Raw genomic sequence first — 17,725 nt, 5'->3', positions numbered from 1 at the left:
CTAAAAACAAGACTGTAATTTTATAATGATATATATACTTCACGCAAAGGCACTGGGGTCTGTCAATGTAATTCTCAGATTGGCTTTAACACTGGCACACTTTTGCACATCTTTCAGAGTTTAGGTCCTGCTCTACTCTAACAAAACTGTCTGTCTACTTCTAGAAGGACCTGAAGACTTCAGGCGAGTTTGAGTAAAGTCACAACTAAACAGTACATATCTCCTGGTGGATTGTGTATTTGGGATCATCAGAGGTGAAACACTGTTGATTTTACTGCAGAGGTGAATGTTCCATGGGGATCATAATTCTTGATTCCATCTTTCGGATAAGAGGCACTGTCAAAAACAGTAATAAACAAGTTTGAATGTATTGAACAGTTCTTACAGTTCTATTGAAATCCACCAGATGGCGACGTTTACAAAGAAAACACTTGGATTGTGCTTCGAATTGGTTCATTTTTCTAGTATACTGTGTGAAGTATGCACATTTTCTTTATGCAAGTAATACCGAGAATGTCCAAATCTCCCTTTAGACTGATTTTTTGATCAGACTGCCAAAAGTTAAGATATTTTTACATAATTGAAAATAGCTAAAAACATTTTTTTTTCTATTTCAGAGAAAAGCAGGTTTCATTTATGGTTGCATATTAAAACAATCTACCATTCAAAGGCAGTTTTTAAGACTTTTAATGTTTTTAAAAGATGTCTTTTATGGTGAAGAAAGCTACATTTATTCGATTTAAAAGACAATAAAATCAGTAATATTGTAAAATATTATTACAATTTAAAAGAACTGTTTTCTGTTTCAATATAGGCATTTTAAAATGCAATTTATTATTTTTATGATTCAGCTAATTTCACAGTGACCCTTCAAAAATTATTTTAATTTGCTCATTTGCTGCCCTAAAAACATATATTATTATTATTATTATTATTATTATTATTATTATTATGTAGAAAACAGTTGTTCTGCCTTTTTAATTTTTCTTCTTCAGAATTCTTTGATAAAATTCAAAAGAACAGCACATTATTTGAAATAGAATACATTTAACATATATTTGAAATAGAAGTCTTTTGCAACATTATAAATGTCTTCAATGTTACTGTAAAAAAACATCTGCATAACTCTGAAACGCTACGTTAAAATGATATGTGCACATGTTTTTTATGCACTATGCAATATTGTATTTCACACACCCTCTGTCTTTGCTCTTACTCACTTGTATAGTGCACATTGACATCCCAGCCCTCTTTCAACCAAGCAGCATTTCTGGTCTCTTGTCTGGACTGCAGGTCTTTATAGGCTAAAACACACACGCACTTAATAATATGCAATGATCAGAAAAAGATATGAGCTCAGTGAAAGATGATCTTACCCCATAAATGATGAACAACATACAATTCACCGATCTGTGTGAAGAAGCCACCCACTGCTTCATTGTTTTCCTGTCTATATTTGATTGCTCGAGCCCTGGAACATTAAAAAATAGATTAAATATGCAGCATGGTCATATAATATAAGTATTTTTCCTTAAAGGGATAGTTCACTTTCAGTTGCTGGTCCCCACTGACTTACATAGTGTGGAATACTATAGAAGTCAATGGGGACCAGCAACTGAAGGTGAACTATCAATTTAAGTTAACTCTACAATTCACACACAAACTTACCAATTATTTCCCCATTCGATCATAGTTCCGGGCTTCATTCAGAAATTTCGGGACAAAAACAGAGAAAAAAAGTTAAAGGAAAAGCTCACAAATTTAGCATTACATCACTTACTCACCAATGGATTCTCTGCAGTGAATGGGTGCCGTCAGAATGAGAGTCCAAACACACAACTCCAGTCCATCAATTAATGTCTTGTTAAGTAAAAAGCTGCTTGTTTGTAAGAAACAAATCCATCAAGATGTTTTTAACTTCAAGCTGTTACTTCCACCAAAAATTTGAGTCCTCTATCCATAATAACTTAATGTTCATAGATCAAGCATCAATCCCAAGCATAAACAGTCCAAAACACTTTAAACGAATGGGAGAGGACAAGAAGAGATCGACTTTTTCACTCGAGGAAGCCTTATTATGGAGTGTTTTATCAGCTATTTGGACTCTCAATCTGACGGCACCCATTCACTGCAGAGGATCCATTGCTGAGCAAGTGAATCTAAATTCTCCAGATCTGTTCTGATGACAAAAGAGCTCATCTTGGACGGCTTGAATAAAAAGGTGCATCTTTAAAACAGAATAATCAAATGTTATTTACTAGTAGCTGATATGTTCTCAGTTCATAAATGTTGGGGCCGCTTCTGGGCAGAGGCTCGTTCCAGAAACTAAACTCCAGAAGAAGCTGGTTGTGTCGGGAGATCAACATTTTACTCCTCTCTTTTCGAAATGCAAGATACGCCTGCACAGGAAACATCGTGACAAAGGGCAAACAGTACAGTTTATGCATTTTGATGTTTCTGCATTTTGATGTGTTAAATACCACATTGCTGTTGAGTTTACGCAAACACTCTGTAAGAGCAGGATATCCACCAGAATACCTCCAGAGATGCACTACAAACACAAACCAGCATGTGTCACTCTAGCACTGGAACAAGATACTGTACATAAGATATTTAAACAAACCAATAAAAACAATGCTTTTTAAACGTTTGGGGACAGTAAGGTTATTTTTTTCCTTAAGAGAGAGAGAAATTAATGCTTTTATCCAAAAGTTATTCATTCATTGATCAAAAGTGACAGTAAAAACATTTATGATGTTACAAATGATTTTGCATTCTCCACAAAAATATTTAGCAGCACAACTGTTACATTTCTTGAGCAGCAAATCAGCATATTAGAATGATCATGTGACACTGAAAACTGGAGTAATGACTCGCATCTTAAAATATGTTCAAACATTGTATTATCACAATTTGAAATTGTACAGATATTTCACTGCATTATTCTTTTTAATGTTTTATGAGCAAATGAATGCAGCCTTAGTGAGCATAAGAGAATATTTGTTAAAACATGAAAAAATATAATACAAAAATATGTGTTTCCATCTCACCTGCCTGATCCTGTTCACCGTACCAGGTGTTCCAACTTCCAACGACTTCACACGGATAATCTGCATCACGATGAAGTTCTTTCTGTACCTCATCCCTCAAAACAGACAGTGGGAGTAGTTTAGACACAAGGGTAATTTTGACAGGAGGAGTAATTTTTTTTACATATTTATTCATTTAAACTTGTTTTAACTTAAATTGAAAAAAAAAAGAGATTATCAACAGGCTGAAAAAAATATTAATGTTAATATTCAAAAATGCCATATGTTTATGTATTTGCTATTGAAACAGGAAGCTGGGGCAGGACAGTATAATATATAATATGATAACATATCACGGTCACGTAGGACAATCAAGCAACCAAAGCACATCACATTTAGACACGGAAGGCCTGCAAGTGTCATAGTGAAATCAAGACTCCATACTTTATCAGCATTATATATTGAAATTGCAAAATCAAAAGGATGCTTACAACATTTTATTGTATGCCTCCATGTATTCTGGTTTGACATTGTGAACTGAAAAAAAAAAAAAAAAAAAAAAAAAAACAGGGTTTGAAGATGTCAGGAAAAACAAACGGACCAGTATCTTGCAGGGTTAAAAACTATTTGTTCTAGATGTTGTACAGGGGCAAGGAACTCAACCGGAAGTTGAAGTCGGGTGGGGGCTGCCATCTTTTAGCAGAACTTCACTTGCGTTAGCATTCCCATTGACTCCCATTCATTTTGGCGTCACTTTGACAGCGAATAACTTTACATCTGAGGCGTTTAAAGACTCCGTTTGTCCATTATTCATTTCTAAAGATACACGACAATGTATAAAGGGCTCCATTACCTTCTATGTTACATTATGGCCCCGTATAAACAGTTTTTGTAAAAAATAGGCTAACGATTGCGTCATAACCACTCGGCTCTCTGTCGCATTACCGTACAGACAGGAGGAGAAGCTCGCAGGCAATTAACTTAATATGGTGTACTGGTGTTACATTTTAAAATACTATACAAAATAATTAATCAGAATACTTACTCCTGCTCACTCACGACAAAGAACTCCCCGCTCAAGCTCGCCATCTCTGCAAGATTAACGATGGCAGTTTGCACGCACAGCCACTTAGAAGATTTACATCTGTCAGACAGGTTGCTGACATCATCAAGCTTCGTTTGAGTCTGCGCGTCAGAAATGGAAGTGCAAAAAAACGCTAAAAATGGGCTTCACTTGTCTCAATTGAGTTCCAATGGGGTCGCTGTGTCCATTTCTTTTACTGTCTATGATGTTGTACAGTAGTTGAAATAACTTTTATCACTCATATCATCCATTTCCATTCTTCATACTGGTCTCTTGAAAACAACAGAATTCCACAAATAAACACTTTGGAGGTTGATTTATTAAAACAATTAGTATAAAATAAGAAGTATAGGCTGTTTTTCGGGTGGAAAATTACAAGCAAGCACATCATTCTTTCATGGGGATATTTTTAGTAATTCCTATCAACTATACTGCATGCACTATTTCTCCCAAGGCCTAAAGATTTGAGCGCATTCTTGAAGGTTTTAGATTCATTGGCTCACACTGAATCTTGTAGAGGTTGCTGGTTTCTTTCTTGGAGAGCAGATTGGAGTGGGCATCTTTCCTGGCATCCACTTTGTGTGCAAACATGGAACTCAACCAGCCTTCATCACTTGTATGCACAAAACCTCTAAAGATTCACAAGCAATACTGTTTCAGCAAGTGATGCATCACAAGCTGCGATGCACAATATTATAAAAAGCTAGTATGCACACGTGACATTTCAAGTAGTGACAGCAAAGGCCAGCAATGTGACATGCTAAATACCATCTTTAATAATTATTATGCATAGAGTTTTAATGACTTAATATGAACTTTTATTTCATATTATCATGTTTTATAGCTGACCTCCTTTTGCAATACATACAGGGTTCAAATCAAATCAGGGTCAAAATCAGATGCACAATTATATAACACTCCTTATTTTGTCAGTAAAAATACTTTTTTGGTTTATTATTTATGGTTAAAATCTGCTAAAATATAAAAATAATAATAACAAACTTGATTTATAAAAACAAACGTACTGCAAGTTCCACTAAGTGCTCAAAGAAACAGAAATTATTGGAATGTCAGGGGAAAGGTTATTTCATGTGGAAAAATCTCGCAATATTACCTGTGCATTGTGGGCGATAATTTGAGGAACTGAATTTATGCACTTTAAAAATTCTCTTGTCAGACTGCAGGACGCTTTTATGCAGCACATTAAGCCAACACTTTACCTTCTGCATTCACATATTTTATCATAAAGCCCTGATGTTAAAAATTAAGATTATGTCCATATTATTCATCTAATGCTCACATACTTAATATATCACTGAATGGACTCTAGATCTGCAATTTTTCTTACATTGCCGATTAACTTTGCAACTTTTTTTAGATGCTGTGTTGAGTGAATTGGTCGGATCTCTCTGTCTGAGATCTCCAGTGCTGTTTATTCAGCTCCATCGCATCTATCTGGACCTGGTGCTCGTCTCCATGGTGTTCCGCCGGCTCTTGCGCAAGCGCTGGGTTCTGGGGGTCGTGTTCGGGTTGTCGCTCATCTACTTTCTCTACAGCACCCTCAAACAGGTTTGTAGCGGTGTTGTTGGTGCGGCTGTCTACCCACTATAGTGAGGAAACCATATATGTATAACAAATCTTTTATATGCTCATTATGGCTGCATGGAAATATTATTACATTTCAAAATGACTGTTTTCTACTGAAATATGCTTTACAATGTAATTTAACTTTGATCAAAGCTGAATTTTCAGCATCATTACTCTGGTCTTCAGTGTCACGTGATATATATGCTGATTTGCTGCTGCTGCTCATTTATTATTTATGCTAAATTATTCAGAATGGTTCTTTTGTGTGTGGAAAAAAAACATTTGTTTGCACTCTTTTATAATATTATATGTTATTACTGTCATTTTCCATCAATTAAACATTCTCTTGCTGAATAAAAGTATGAATTTTTTATAATAAAAGTATTAATTAATTAATTTATTTATTTATTAATGGGGAAGTCGTGGCCTAATGGTTAGAGAGTATGACTCCTCGCCTTAAGGTTGTGTGTTCGAGTCTTGGGCCAGCAACACCACGACTGAGGTGCCCTTTTGCAAAGCCCTGAACCCCAACTGCTGCAGCTTAAAAGCCAGCCCTGACCAAGGCACTGATCTATAGCTGCCCACTGCTCTGGGTGTGTGTTCACTTCTCACTGCTGTGTGTGTGTGCACTTGGATGGGTTAAACGCAGAGCACCAGTTGCGTGTATGGGTTACCATACTTGGCAAATGTCATGACTTTCACTTAAAAAATGTGATTATTGCTAACTTTTGACCATTTGACATTTTATTCCAATTACACATAAAACATAATTTAACTGTTTAATGGTGAACCGTTAAGCACAATTTTAAACAAACACATTTTAAACAATATTGACGTGAAGAAAATTTGAAATAAAGTGCTCTGTTTCTGACAAGGTATCCAATATTGTTCTAATTGGATTGATGATACCAATACAACACTAATGATCAGCGATATGCTGAGAGGTGATGAAGCATATAATGGCAAGGAAATGACATTTTGTATGACATGTACTGTGTACAGGAGGAGCGAACCATCCGTGATCGGACCCTGGAGGTGAGGGGCTCGGACCATCCCATCCAGTGGAAGATCAAGTTCCTCCTGGGTAACAGCAGCAGGCAGATCTCACAGTGCAGGAACTCCATTCAGGGAAAGAGGCTTCTCACGGATGAACTGGGTAAGTGACGGGGGAAAATGTTCAATATATTTCAGGTCAATTATCTCTTAACAAACCCCTGTGTAAAAACTTTCAGAATATGAGTGAATAAAACTTTAAAGTTTGGTGTATGTTTGAATGCTGCTGAAGTGGACATTTCTGGCTCAGTGTATGATAGAAAATGGCCTTTAAAGATATGTATAGTAATTCAAATCAACGGATGTGTGCAATAAAATTAAATGAAAAACATGAAATCCAGTTCCTGAAAAAAATGCATATGAATGCATGCATAAAAATTCATTTTTGTATGTAGTGTCTCATCTTAAAATGTGTATTATTTTTATTTTTTCATCTGCATTTTTTATGCTGTTATAATGAAATTATTATTATTATTATTGGTTAATCGGAAATAAATTGGCAGAAAGCAATCCTTCACAGTAGTAAAATTTATATATATATATATATATATATATATATATATATATATATATGTATGTGTTGAAATGTTTGTTGTACATCTTGTACATGTTGCCCATCCAGTTCATCCTGTCCATCCATTAACATCTGTCCATCTCCATGCTATGGGAATTGTCTATGAATAATAATCTTGAACTTAAAATAAAAGAGAGCAAAGGACTGGTATCTGTCTGGTGTTTTAATCAGAGACACTATCAAGTTTCTACACCTCTGATGAACTTTGGATATATTAACATCTGATATCCTACAGTTACAAATGCACACACACACACACACACACTCACTGGTAAATTTAGGTACACCGATTCCATTGCTTGGTAACACAAATTCCTAATCATAAAGGATATATATAGTATATATATATATATATATATATATATATATATATATATATCTCAGAATTCTTCTTTTTTTTAAATTGCACAAGTGAATGTTGAGTGTAGTTGAAATGATGTAAAAGTCTGTTTGACAACACTAAACTCTCTCTCTTTCCTGCTCTCTTTCAATCAGCAACCTCTTTTGGAGCATTTTCTAAACCGAGCAGCAGAAGGGTTCCAGAACCTCTTCACCGCAGTTGAAGATCATTTTGAGTTGTGTCTTGCCAAGTGCCGTACTTCCTCACAGGTGAGCGTCACACTCAAAATGCTAGTTTGTTTTGTTTGTGGCTTTCCAGACCAGGATGCATGAAAGTACTCTGCTTAAACTCATGTTGTTGTTGAGTATACCAGTCAATCAGAGCTTTTCCTCATCATGTTTTTAGCCAGCAGAACTAAATCCCACCCGCTGTTGTCTTGTTTCAGAGCATCCAACATGAAAACACCTACAGGAACCCGCAGGCGAAGTACTGCTATGGCGAGAGTCCTCCAGAACTGCTGCCTATATGACTCTGTTTGCCAACGAACCGGCTTTAAATAATGAAGGAGATTACTTGCAGATCTTCTCAGGGGCCCCTGATGGGCCAGTAAATGAACAGGAATTTGAGTGCACAATCATAAAGACTTGAAAGAGACTTTACGCTGCATAAGTGTGTAGTATCCGTTTTTACCTCATCAGTGGTGAACATCTCGTCAAAGACTCCGTCCATTTTTTTTCTCTGCTTGTCATGCTAAGATTAGGCTACTTTTTTTGTAACCTCACTAATTTTATCTTCGGATGGGATTCTGGAAAGAGTCATTGTGTTGTTGTTTCATGCTAAAAAACACATGGAAAGCACCTCAGATGATTTGACAGCACCCCTGTGTGAGTTCAGATTTATGTGTACGACCTGCATGTCATCTACTATATGTTAATTTAATAAAGTAAATGTGATTTTCTGTATAGCTTTACAATTGAGGTTGTTTGTTTTCTAGACTTCTCTAATTTAACAGAACGTTTTGGGTTTAATTCAAGGTCACGGTAAACACAAACGCAAAAAAAAAAAACAAGGTCTTAAAGTTATTAGCTTTAATTAAGGCCTTAATATATCTTAAATTGGAGCAGAAAGTTTTCAGTTAATAAAGACAATGTATTACATGTTGCATGCACTGCAAAAAAAAAAAAAAAGAAAGAAAAGAAAAAAAAATGTCTTCCTTAAATCAGGATACATTTACTAGAGATGGACAATGAAGATCCAACGTTGTTGTGGTTTTTTTAAACTGAACTAAATTAATTGAGTTTATGCTTTACATATATATATATATATAATCAATGGGGTGTGAAAACTTGTTTTCCCTTTGAATTAAGTTAATTTGACCAAGCAGCAATTTTATATTTAAGAGATAATACAAAAAAATATTTAATTTTTGCATCTATGTAGATTTTTTTTTTTTTAATTTTGCACTGAAAAAATAAGACATGGATACAAAAAGAAAATCCGGGTGACATAACTCTACACATTCATTCATTTAAAACCGTACTCCTACAACAAAATTCATATGTTAATGTAACAATTTATTCAGTGATAATTGACATTATGTCACAAAGGCTGCAATTTCACACGTATTTCTGAAAATTACACAGGATTTCGATTTTAAATATATCATTGGATTTATCTAATTTAGTTTCCAATCATCATTGGTTTTAATCGCAAGCCTCATTTACTTAAACTTTTTTTTTTTTTTTTTTTTTGTGCTCTCTTGAATGTAATGATAGTTGTCAAGGCCTAATGTGAGATTTTACAAAAATTGCAATTCATTATGATTTAAACAGTCCATTGCTCATGTATCATTGTCTAGTTTCAGTTCTAATTTAAAAGATGACCCATAACTCTTTGGGTGAGGGCGATTTTTGTTGGCACATCTTAAAAATATGAGCACAGAAATAAAGAATTGCATCATAATTTGGCTTGCATGAGAATTAATGCTGCCATATTTGGCTTTATGCTTCACAACATTTGGATTAGAAGATTAGATGCCAACAGAATATCTTTCAGAACAAGAATAAGCACTGTTAAAGTTTCTTTTACTCTTCCCAAAAAGCTATTATTGTTTATGACAATGTCAATGAATCATACAAGTATATATTTACCTCCAAATTCTGGTGTATAGTTCGGTAAACACAGTTTTCAGAAATTTTCATACAAATTACCAACAGCCAAAATACAGAAGTCACTTGGGGATACATGACTATTAACCAATTAATCATCCTGATTATTTAAACAAGCTTTTTCATGGATACATCTGTCAGTTTGATTAATGACGGTCAGCGGAGACTATAGATGTAATTATCAATGAAGATTCGGGAGAAGCGCGTCAGATACTTAATCATCACAGGTGGACCACAATCAAGTAATCAATCCCACAGTATAAATATCGCTGACTTACCTCTATCCATTGACGGTTTATCAGCATCCCTCCTCCACCCCATCTCCTCACTTCAAGTTCACTTTACAATATACGGGGAAGGGGGGGTACTCTAGGTTCGGGCAATTCCCGAGCTCGGAGCCCTTCCCCGGACAGCACGCCAAATACGCATACCATACCTCAGCTAATTATATGTAAGCGTGAACTAGTGAATATTACACTGCAGACAGAGTCACACACCTGCTTCCTGCTCGTACAATAAACATTCTGAGGATGTAACACATGACTAGAATTTGTAATCTTCATTTTATTGTTGAATTGTATTGACAATATGCAAGAAGTTTAATAGTAAAAATATTATTTTTAATGTTTATATATATATATATATATATATATATATATATATATATATATATATATATATATATACATATATATATAGATATATACAGTACAGACCAAAAGTTTGGACACACCTTCTCATTCAAAGAGTTTTCTTTATATTCATGACTATGAAAATTGTAGAGTCACACTGAAGGCATCAAGGGCTATTTGAGCAAGAAGGAGAGTGATGGGGTGCTGCTCCAGATGACCTGGCCTCCACAGTCACCGGACCTGAACCCAATCCAGATGGTTTAGGGGTGAGCTGGACCGCAGACAGAAGGCAAAAGGGCCAACAGGTGCTAAGCATCTCTCGGGGAACTCCTTCAAGACTGTTGGAAGAACATTTCAGGTGACCACCTCTTGAAGCTCATCAAGAGAATGCCAAGAGTGTGCAAAGCACTAATCAAAGCAAAAGGTGCTACTTTGAAGAACCTACAATATGACATATTTTCAGTTGTTTCACACTTTTTTGTTATGTATATAATTCCATATATAATTCCACATGTGTTAATTCATAGTTTTGATGCCTTCATCAGTGTGAATCTACACTTTTCATAGTCATGAAAATAAAGAAAACTCTTTGAATGAGAAGGTGTGTCCAAACTTTTGGTCTTTACTGTATATATATATATATATATATATATATATATATATATATAGAGAGAGAGAGAGAGAGAGAGAGAGAGAGAGAGAGAGGCAGTATGTTTACTCTGAATACAGGATACTGAAAAGCACACAAAATGTGATATAAATACATTTTATTTTATTAAATTATCATACAAAACAATACATATAAAGCAACATTAACAGAAATAATATTTTCATGAAAAATGAAATGAAGAATATAATAAATAACATGTAATTGTATTAAAGAACAATATCTGTGAAGAAACAATTATATAAATATTTTAGATAAATAGTGAGAATATGTCGGACTAAAAATACAAAATATAAAATAAATGTAAAAAATAAATATAAATAAAAAATAAACATGACAACATACTGAAAAAGCTGGTAATAAGAGGATTGCTTCAAGAGGATGTGAACAAATATCGTTTGCACAAGGTATTATTTGATACAATGTTTACCAGTTCACCCAGAAATTCTACAGAGTTATTAAGAACAGTCTGGGTCCACAGTTTTTGTTTAAATATGTTTTTAGGTGGGGAGACAGGCTCTGTTATGTTTTTGCATTCACATATAGCATATGCAACACAGCACTCTATACGCTCAAGATAATGAGTGGGTGTTTTTAATTCTTTAAGTATGTGATGGTTGGGATATTGTATTACACTTTGGTGTTGATATATATGGTGAAGAGCCTTCTTTATGAAGTTAAGCCCACACCGAGCTTTCTGCATTTTCGCTTCACTGGACAAATCCTTCAAGTCAAGTTCTGAGATTGGTTTCAGCGTTATTTTTATACGTTCGTTTGCTGAGAGCTGAAACGAAAGAGAGATGGATCACACATTAAAAGGAAAGCCTCTGAATTATCATTTACAAACTCTGCCGTTTCCTGTTAAGTCATAGTTTGATTGAATCTAATGTAATGATCAAGAAATAATAACGAACTCCAGAAAAAATATATTTCTGACAGCTACTAGACGTGTAACAATACAGTGCCACAGTTTGGTTCAATACACTATACTGATCTCACAATACTTCAAACAAAACCAAAACTGTGTCACAATTGTAAGCATTTTACATTTATGCAGATGCTTTTATGCACTGAAGTTACACTTGTTTTCAGTTCTTGCTTTCCCTGGGGATTGAACCCGTGATCTTGGCATCTACTGTTTGATTGATAGTTAGGCAGCAATAATTGTTTTAATTATTACCTCTTAGACATATTATAATAACCAAAACAGAAATATTCAAGATTCTACTAAAAATATTGTATTTTATTAAATATTAAATTTTATATTTTAATGTATTCATTGTTATTAAACGTGTGCTTATATTTGATGTGCTCTTTATATGTGCATTAATCAGTCTATATGATTCTCTTATTCTAAAAGCTTAACTTCATTCTTTCTAAACTTATATATATATTGTGACACTTAACAGCTACTTTTAAATGTTGGTGATCATCATTATCATCATAATCATCATGTACATGGAATGCAAAAGCGTGTTATTAAAAGCACACTTATAAAAAGAAGTCTTATCACTACACTAATCGCCTAAAAATTTTAAGCATAAAAAAAAATATTGTAACAGAGTATCAAAGTCCATATCGTAATTCTTTAGTCATAATACAATGAAACAAATATTAATTTTTGGAAGGATTACTGGAGTATAAATAATATAATAATATGATAATAAGTATAAATAATATGATTTCTGTCATACAACTTCAAAATCTCACATTTAATTCGATGTTAGTTGGTTGCTGTTAATTGTTTGCAATTTAAAACCTACACCAATAATACTAAACAGACACTAAAACATAACAGTGGCATAAAAAAAACATTTGGGCACTAAATCTGACTTAAAATTAAATTTACTGCATTACATACCTAAATATAAAACCAAGTACCAAACTCTGCATTCATACATGCATTAAAAATCACCTTGAGACCAGCACTGATCAAATATTGAACACTGTTTGTTGGATTAGATATCATATGTGATGCAGTGACAGTCAGACACTGTTAAGTGTGGCTTGAAAACAGCTACTTTAAACAATTTTCATTTTTGCATGTAAATCTCCAAAAACAAATGGCAAGTGATACATTTAATTAAATGTGAAATGTTAAAGTAGAAAGACCAGAATAAAAGATACTCCAGTAATCCTTTAACAAAATTTTTACTATAACTAATAAAAAAATATTTTACGGTGCAGAGTGTTTAATGTAATGTATATCTTGAGCTCATCTGCATTTTTATCTTATCTATTTTTTTAATCAAATACAGAAAGAATGATACTTACATATTCTTTCAATAAATGTTCCATTTTACCCTTTGTAAATTCTAATCTCTTTTTAACGTTACATCGATTTACTGAACTGTGTGTCATCGTCTGGATCACTGCTAAAATCCACAAAATCAGAAGTCCTAAAAAGAAAAGTACATTAGTTTACGCCAACACACAAAAAAGTCAAGCTCAGAAAGTTAACAAGAGATTGAATTTACCAGTTTTTAGCTCCATGGTCACAATTAAAAGTGTTCTTTACTCTGTGTGCTAGAGCAAATTCTTCAGAGTAGAATACGATTTCATGTCAATTCAGTCAACTTTCCATCTTTTATACGCCTTTGAGTGCTTAGTCACAAGAGGAAATGTGTCTAGTGATTTTATCTCTCACAAAGACTTTCAATTAATCTAGCGTAAAAACGCTTACACATAAGTCTGACATAGACTTACGAATATTTTGTTTAAAGTGCTATATAAATAAAGGTGACTTTTACTTTGACATAAGTCAGATGAGTGTTATACAGACTTTCACTCTTGCAAATGCTGTAGGTAAATCTGAAGTGTTAATTATCACTGTTTATGATAATGAATTTCATGCAATATTCTGATCATGTGACGTGTGATTTAATCCAGTGGAATCTGGTTTAACACTCAGTTGATAAATGGTGAAAATTCAAGTGTTATGTTGCATATGTTGCCTTGAATGTGAACGTGATGTGGTGCTTTGTGACATTGTCACTCACTGCAAAATTTAGCTTTAGTTTAGCAAATACTTCGTTACTGTACTTAAGTAGATTTTTCTGGTATCAGTCCTTTACTTCAGTATTTATTTCTCTGACAACTTTTAACTTTCACTCACACAAATTTCTGTACATTCTACTTCTTACATTTTCAAAAACGATCCTTCAAACATTTCTACACTATAGTGTCATCTCTCTCTCTCCCACTTAAAATAGACAAAAATGGTCTCACATCCATACTTTTTACTTAAGTACATGTCAAAGCCCATACTTCTTTACTTTAACTTGAGTAAAAAAGTATAGTCAGCACTTCAACTTTTAAACATGAGTATCTGTCCTTCTACTTGAGAGAAAGATATACTTTTGTGTACCTTTGCCATCTCTGGTTCTTTGATACAAACACAGCAGGTTGTGTCAGTTTTATTAGCCTATCCATAAGCATACATATTAAAATACATACAGTATCTAAACAAAGTCACTGCTCACATGCTTTCTGTTGAAATTTTGTGACAGCATTTGTCATTACCTAGATGTGATGTCACATTATTTTCTGTGAATATAGTGGGAGATACAGAGTGTGTTCTATTCCCCTTAAGTCATTTTCTATTCAAAGTTACATGTTCAATTGGAGATTTTCATCCAAGCTGCTTAGAAGAGACTCAGTGGGATAAACGGAGGATATATATTTTCCTTCTAAGTATTGTGCCCTAGTGGCAAAAAACTGGTAGCCTTAAGTTTGTAAGTTCAAACCACAAAAGATGACTGACTCAGCAAAAGACATGCCGCATGTTAATTTGCAGGATATGCAATCTATCTGCATTTGCTATTCTCTTGCCGACTCTCACAAGTGTGTTGTTGATTTCTTGGAATTATGTATATTCTAATATTTTCAGTGTCATTCATTTTTAGCAACAATCTTAAGAACTCTTTTGGAATGTATATCTAAACATAGCAATTGCATTGGATGACAAAAAGCCTTTTCAGTTCCTTTTTTCCTAGATTTTAATTTCAAATGGAAAGTGTGTGTGGGTGTGTGTGTGTGTGTGTGTGTGTGTGTGTGTGTGTGTGTGTGTGTGTGTGTGTGTGTGTGTGTGTGTGTGTGTGTGTGTAAAAAATGCTCACCAAGGCTCCATGTATTTAATCAAAATGTATTAAAAACAGAAACATTGTAAAATATTATTAATGTTTAAAATAAAATTTGTAAATGCAACTTATTCAGCAAAGCTGAATTGTATATGCTGATTTGTTGGTCAGTTATCACCTATTATTTGTGCTCAATTATTAATTTTATCTCTTAATATTATCAATAAGCTTGTTTTTCCATATGTAAAACCTTTTCATACATAAAAAAGGTAACTTTACCATTTTGGACTATAGCAGCTGTCACCATCACATTGTGTTTTTCAAGCGTTTCAATTGGATTTTGAAATGTTTTACAAGGTTTGTTATGTGCAATAAGCGAGCCTGCATAGCAGAAGAAAATTAACAAAAATGAATAAATGAATAAAAATTCCTGCCGTGTAAATCGCAAATACGTCATGGCACGAGCGCAAATGACTCTTAAAGGGAATGGAAGATGAGACTCAGATTGGTTTATTGCACGTTACGCCTCCCCAAAAAAACATTACTCATTAAGAGAATAGGGACAACCCGTTTAGACCATGCGCCCGGGGCGCGCCAAAAGAATTTCCGTCGTTAAAATATCAAAAGTGGTTTTGGACATGCCCTGAGTGCACCTGCACTGTGCGCTTTACACTTTTTGCGTTTAGATCTTTAAAATAGGGCCCTAAATGTTTCAAAATATTACAAGAATAAAGTAAAATATTATGAGATTAAAGTCAAAGTATTATGAGAATACATTTTCACAAAGAAAACGGATTCATTTAATGGATTGTTTCACATAAATACAGCGATCTGATCATTGAAGAGATTGAAAAACACATTATTGTAAGACATCATTTGTGTTTCACTATAAAACTGATTTTGAAAGGTGAGACATATTATAAGTAGGTCAATCAAAAGCACGACTTTTATTGCTCATGGGAGATTTTAATATTCACGTTGATAATACAAATGATGCATTAGGACTTGCATTTACTGACCTAATGAACTCTTTTGGAGTCAAGAAAAATGTCACCGGGCCCACTCATCGTTTTAATCATACACTAGATATAATGATATCTAGATTTAATGATATAGATATCGTACCTCAAAGTGATGATGTTACAGACCATTTCCTTGTATCGTACATGCTGCGTATCACTGATATTAACTATATGGCTCCTCAGCATTACCGCCTGGCCAAAACTATTGTTCCAGCCACCAAAGAAAGATTTGCAAATAACCTGCCTGATTTACCTCAACTGCTATTTGTACCCCAACATACAAATGAACCAGAAACTCATAGCCTTGAACGCAAATGGAGAAAAAGGGGAAGTTTTTAGAATTGCATGGAAAACCAGTATGTCCAGCTAAAGACAGGCTCTAAAAACTGCTAGGGCAGAGCATATACACAAACTCATAGAAAATAACCAAAACAATCCAAGGTTTTTATTTAACACAGTGGCTAAATTAACAAATTACCAGATGCCACCTGATTAAAATATTTCATCAATGTTTAATAGTAATGACTTTATTAATTTCTTCAATGATAAAATAGATAACATAAAAAATACAATAGCAAATGTAGATTCTACAGTGTCTAACACTTCAGTTTCATCCATTGCACACAAAGATAAACTGCAGTGCTTTACAAATATAGTACAGGAAGAGGTAAATAAACTTATCACTGTATCTAAACCAAAAGCATGTTTATTAGATCCTGTACCCACTAAATTACTAAAGAGTTGTTACCTGCAGCAGAAGAAACGTTTCTCGATATTATTAACTCATTGTTATCTTTAGGTCATGTCCCAAAACCATTTAAGCTGGCCAATTTCAAATCTTCCACCTATGTTTAACATTTAAAAAAAAGTTGTGTCTGCTCAAATGAGCTACTTCCTGCATAAAAATGATCTGTATTGAGAATTTCAGTCAGGTTTCAGGCCCCACCATAGCACAGAATCTGAACTTGTTAAAATTACAAATGACCTACTTCTTGCGACAGATCAAGGCTGCATCTCATTGCTAGTTTTATTTGATCTTAGTGCTGTGTTCGACACCATAGATCATGACATACTCATAGATAGATTACAAAACTATACAGGTATTCAAGGGCAGGCTCTAAGATGGTTTAGATCCTACCTGTCCGATCGCTACCATTTTGTTTATTTAAATGGGGAGTCATCTCATTTATAACCAGTAAAATATGGAGTGCCACAAGGACCCGTCCTAGGTCCCCTTCTATTTTCAAAATGCATGTTGTGCCTTGTTAATTTTATTAGAAAATACGGGATTAGTTTCACTGTTATGCTGATGATACTCAGCTATGTCATCTCAATGAGACCAGATGAAACTTCTAAATTATCTAAGCCAACAGAGTGTGTTTAAAATGTAAAAGATTGGATGACCAATAATTTTCTCCTATTAAATTCGGATAAGACAGAGATATTAATTATTGGACCAAAAACAGTACACAGAATCTTGTAGATTACAA

The 17,725-nt window shown here is 34.0% G+C and overlaps 1 protein-coding gene, 1 long non-coding RNA gene and 1 pseudogene across 10 annotated transcripts in view; 1 reads left to right on the top strand and 2 right to left on the bottom strand.

Moving 5' to 3' along the window:
* Window positions 1–8: 8 nt before the first annotated feature.
* The window catches only part of LOC128014100 (protein NipSnap homolog 1), an 82,932-nt gene continuing 65,215 nt past the window's right edge, over window positions 9–17,725 (bottom strand). For 3 of the 9 annotated variants that reach the window (XM_052597403.1, XM_052597392.1, XM_052597412.1), the window contains exons 7-10: window positions 1,669–1,700; window positions 1,377–1,471; window positions 1,221–1,304; window positions 9–336 (exon numbers count right to left, since the gene is read on the bottom strand). In XM_052597403.1, coding sequence (XP_052453363.1) covers window positions 272–336; window positions 1,221–1,304; window positions 1,377–1,471; window positions 1,669–1,700 — 276 coding nt within the window. In that variant the 3' untranslated portion in view covers window positions 9–271. Of the gene's footprint in view, window positions 337–1,220; window positions 1,305–1,376; window positions 1,472–1,668; window positions 1,701–2,258; window positions 2,400–2,480; window positions 2,552–17,725 lie in introns of all 9 variants that reach the window. The other 6 variants (XM_052597421.1, XM_052597364.1, XM_052597438.1 and 3 more) reach the window with 4 other exon arrangements.
* LOC128014140 (SREBP regulating gene protein-like) lies at window positions 5,496–8,519 on the top strand (annotated as a pseudogene).
* LOC128014154 (uncharacterized) lies at window positions 6,427–9,959 on the bottom strand. Its single transcript, XR_008183486.1, has 2 exons — window positions 9,818–9,959; window positions 6,427–6,852 (listed from the first exon to the last, which is right to left on the bottom strand). It is a non-coding gene; the product is annotated as an uncharacterized LOC128014154 (long non-coding RNA).

Source organism: Carassius gibelio, chromosome A5, assembly GCF_023724105.1.
Source record: "Carassius gibelio isolate Cgi1373 ecotype wild population from Czech Republic chromosome A5, carGib1.2-hapl.c, whole genome shotgun sequence".
In the NCBI taxonomy this organism is placed as follows: domain Eukaryota; kingdom Metazoa; phylum Chordata; class Actinopteri; order Cypriniformes; family Cyprinidae; genus Carassius; species Carassius gibelio.
The sequence above is the reverse complement of the archived record's forward strand: the minus strand, read 5'-3'. Positions and strand labels throughout refer to the sequence as shown.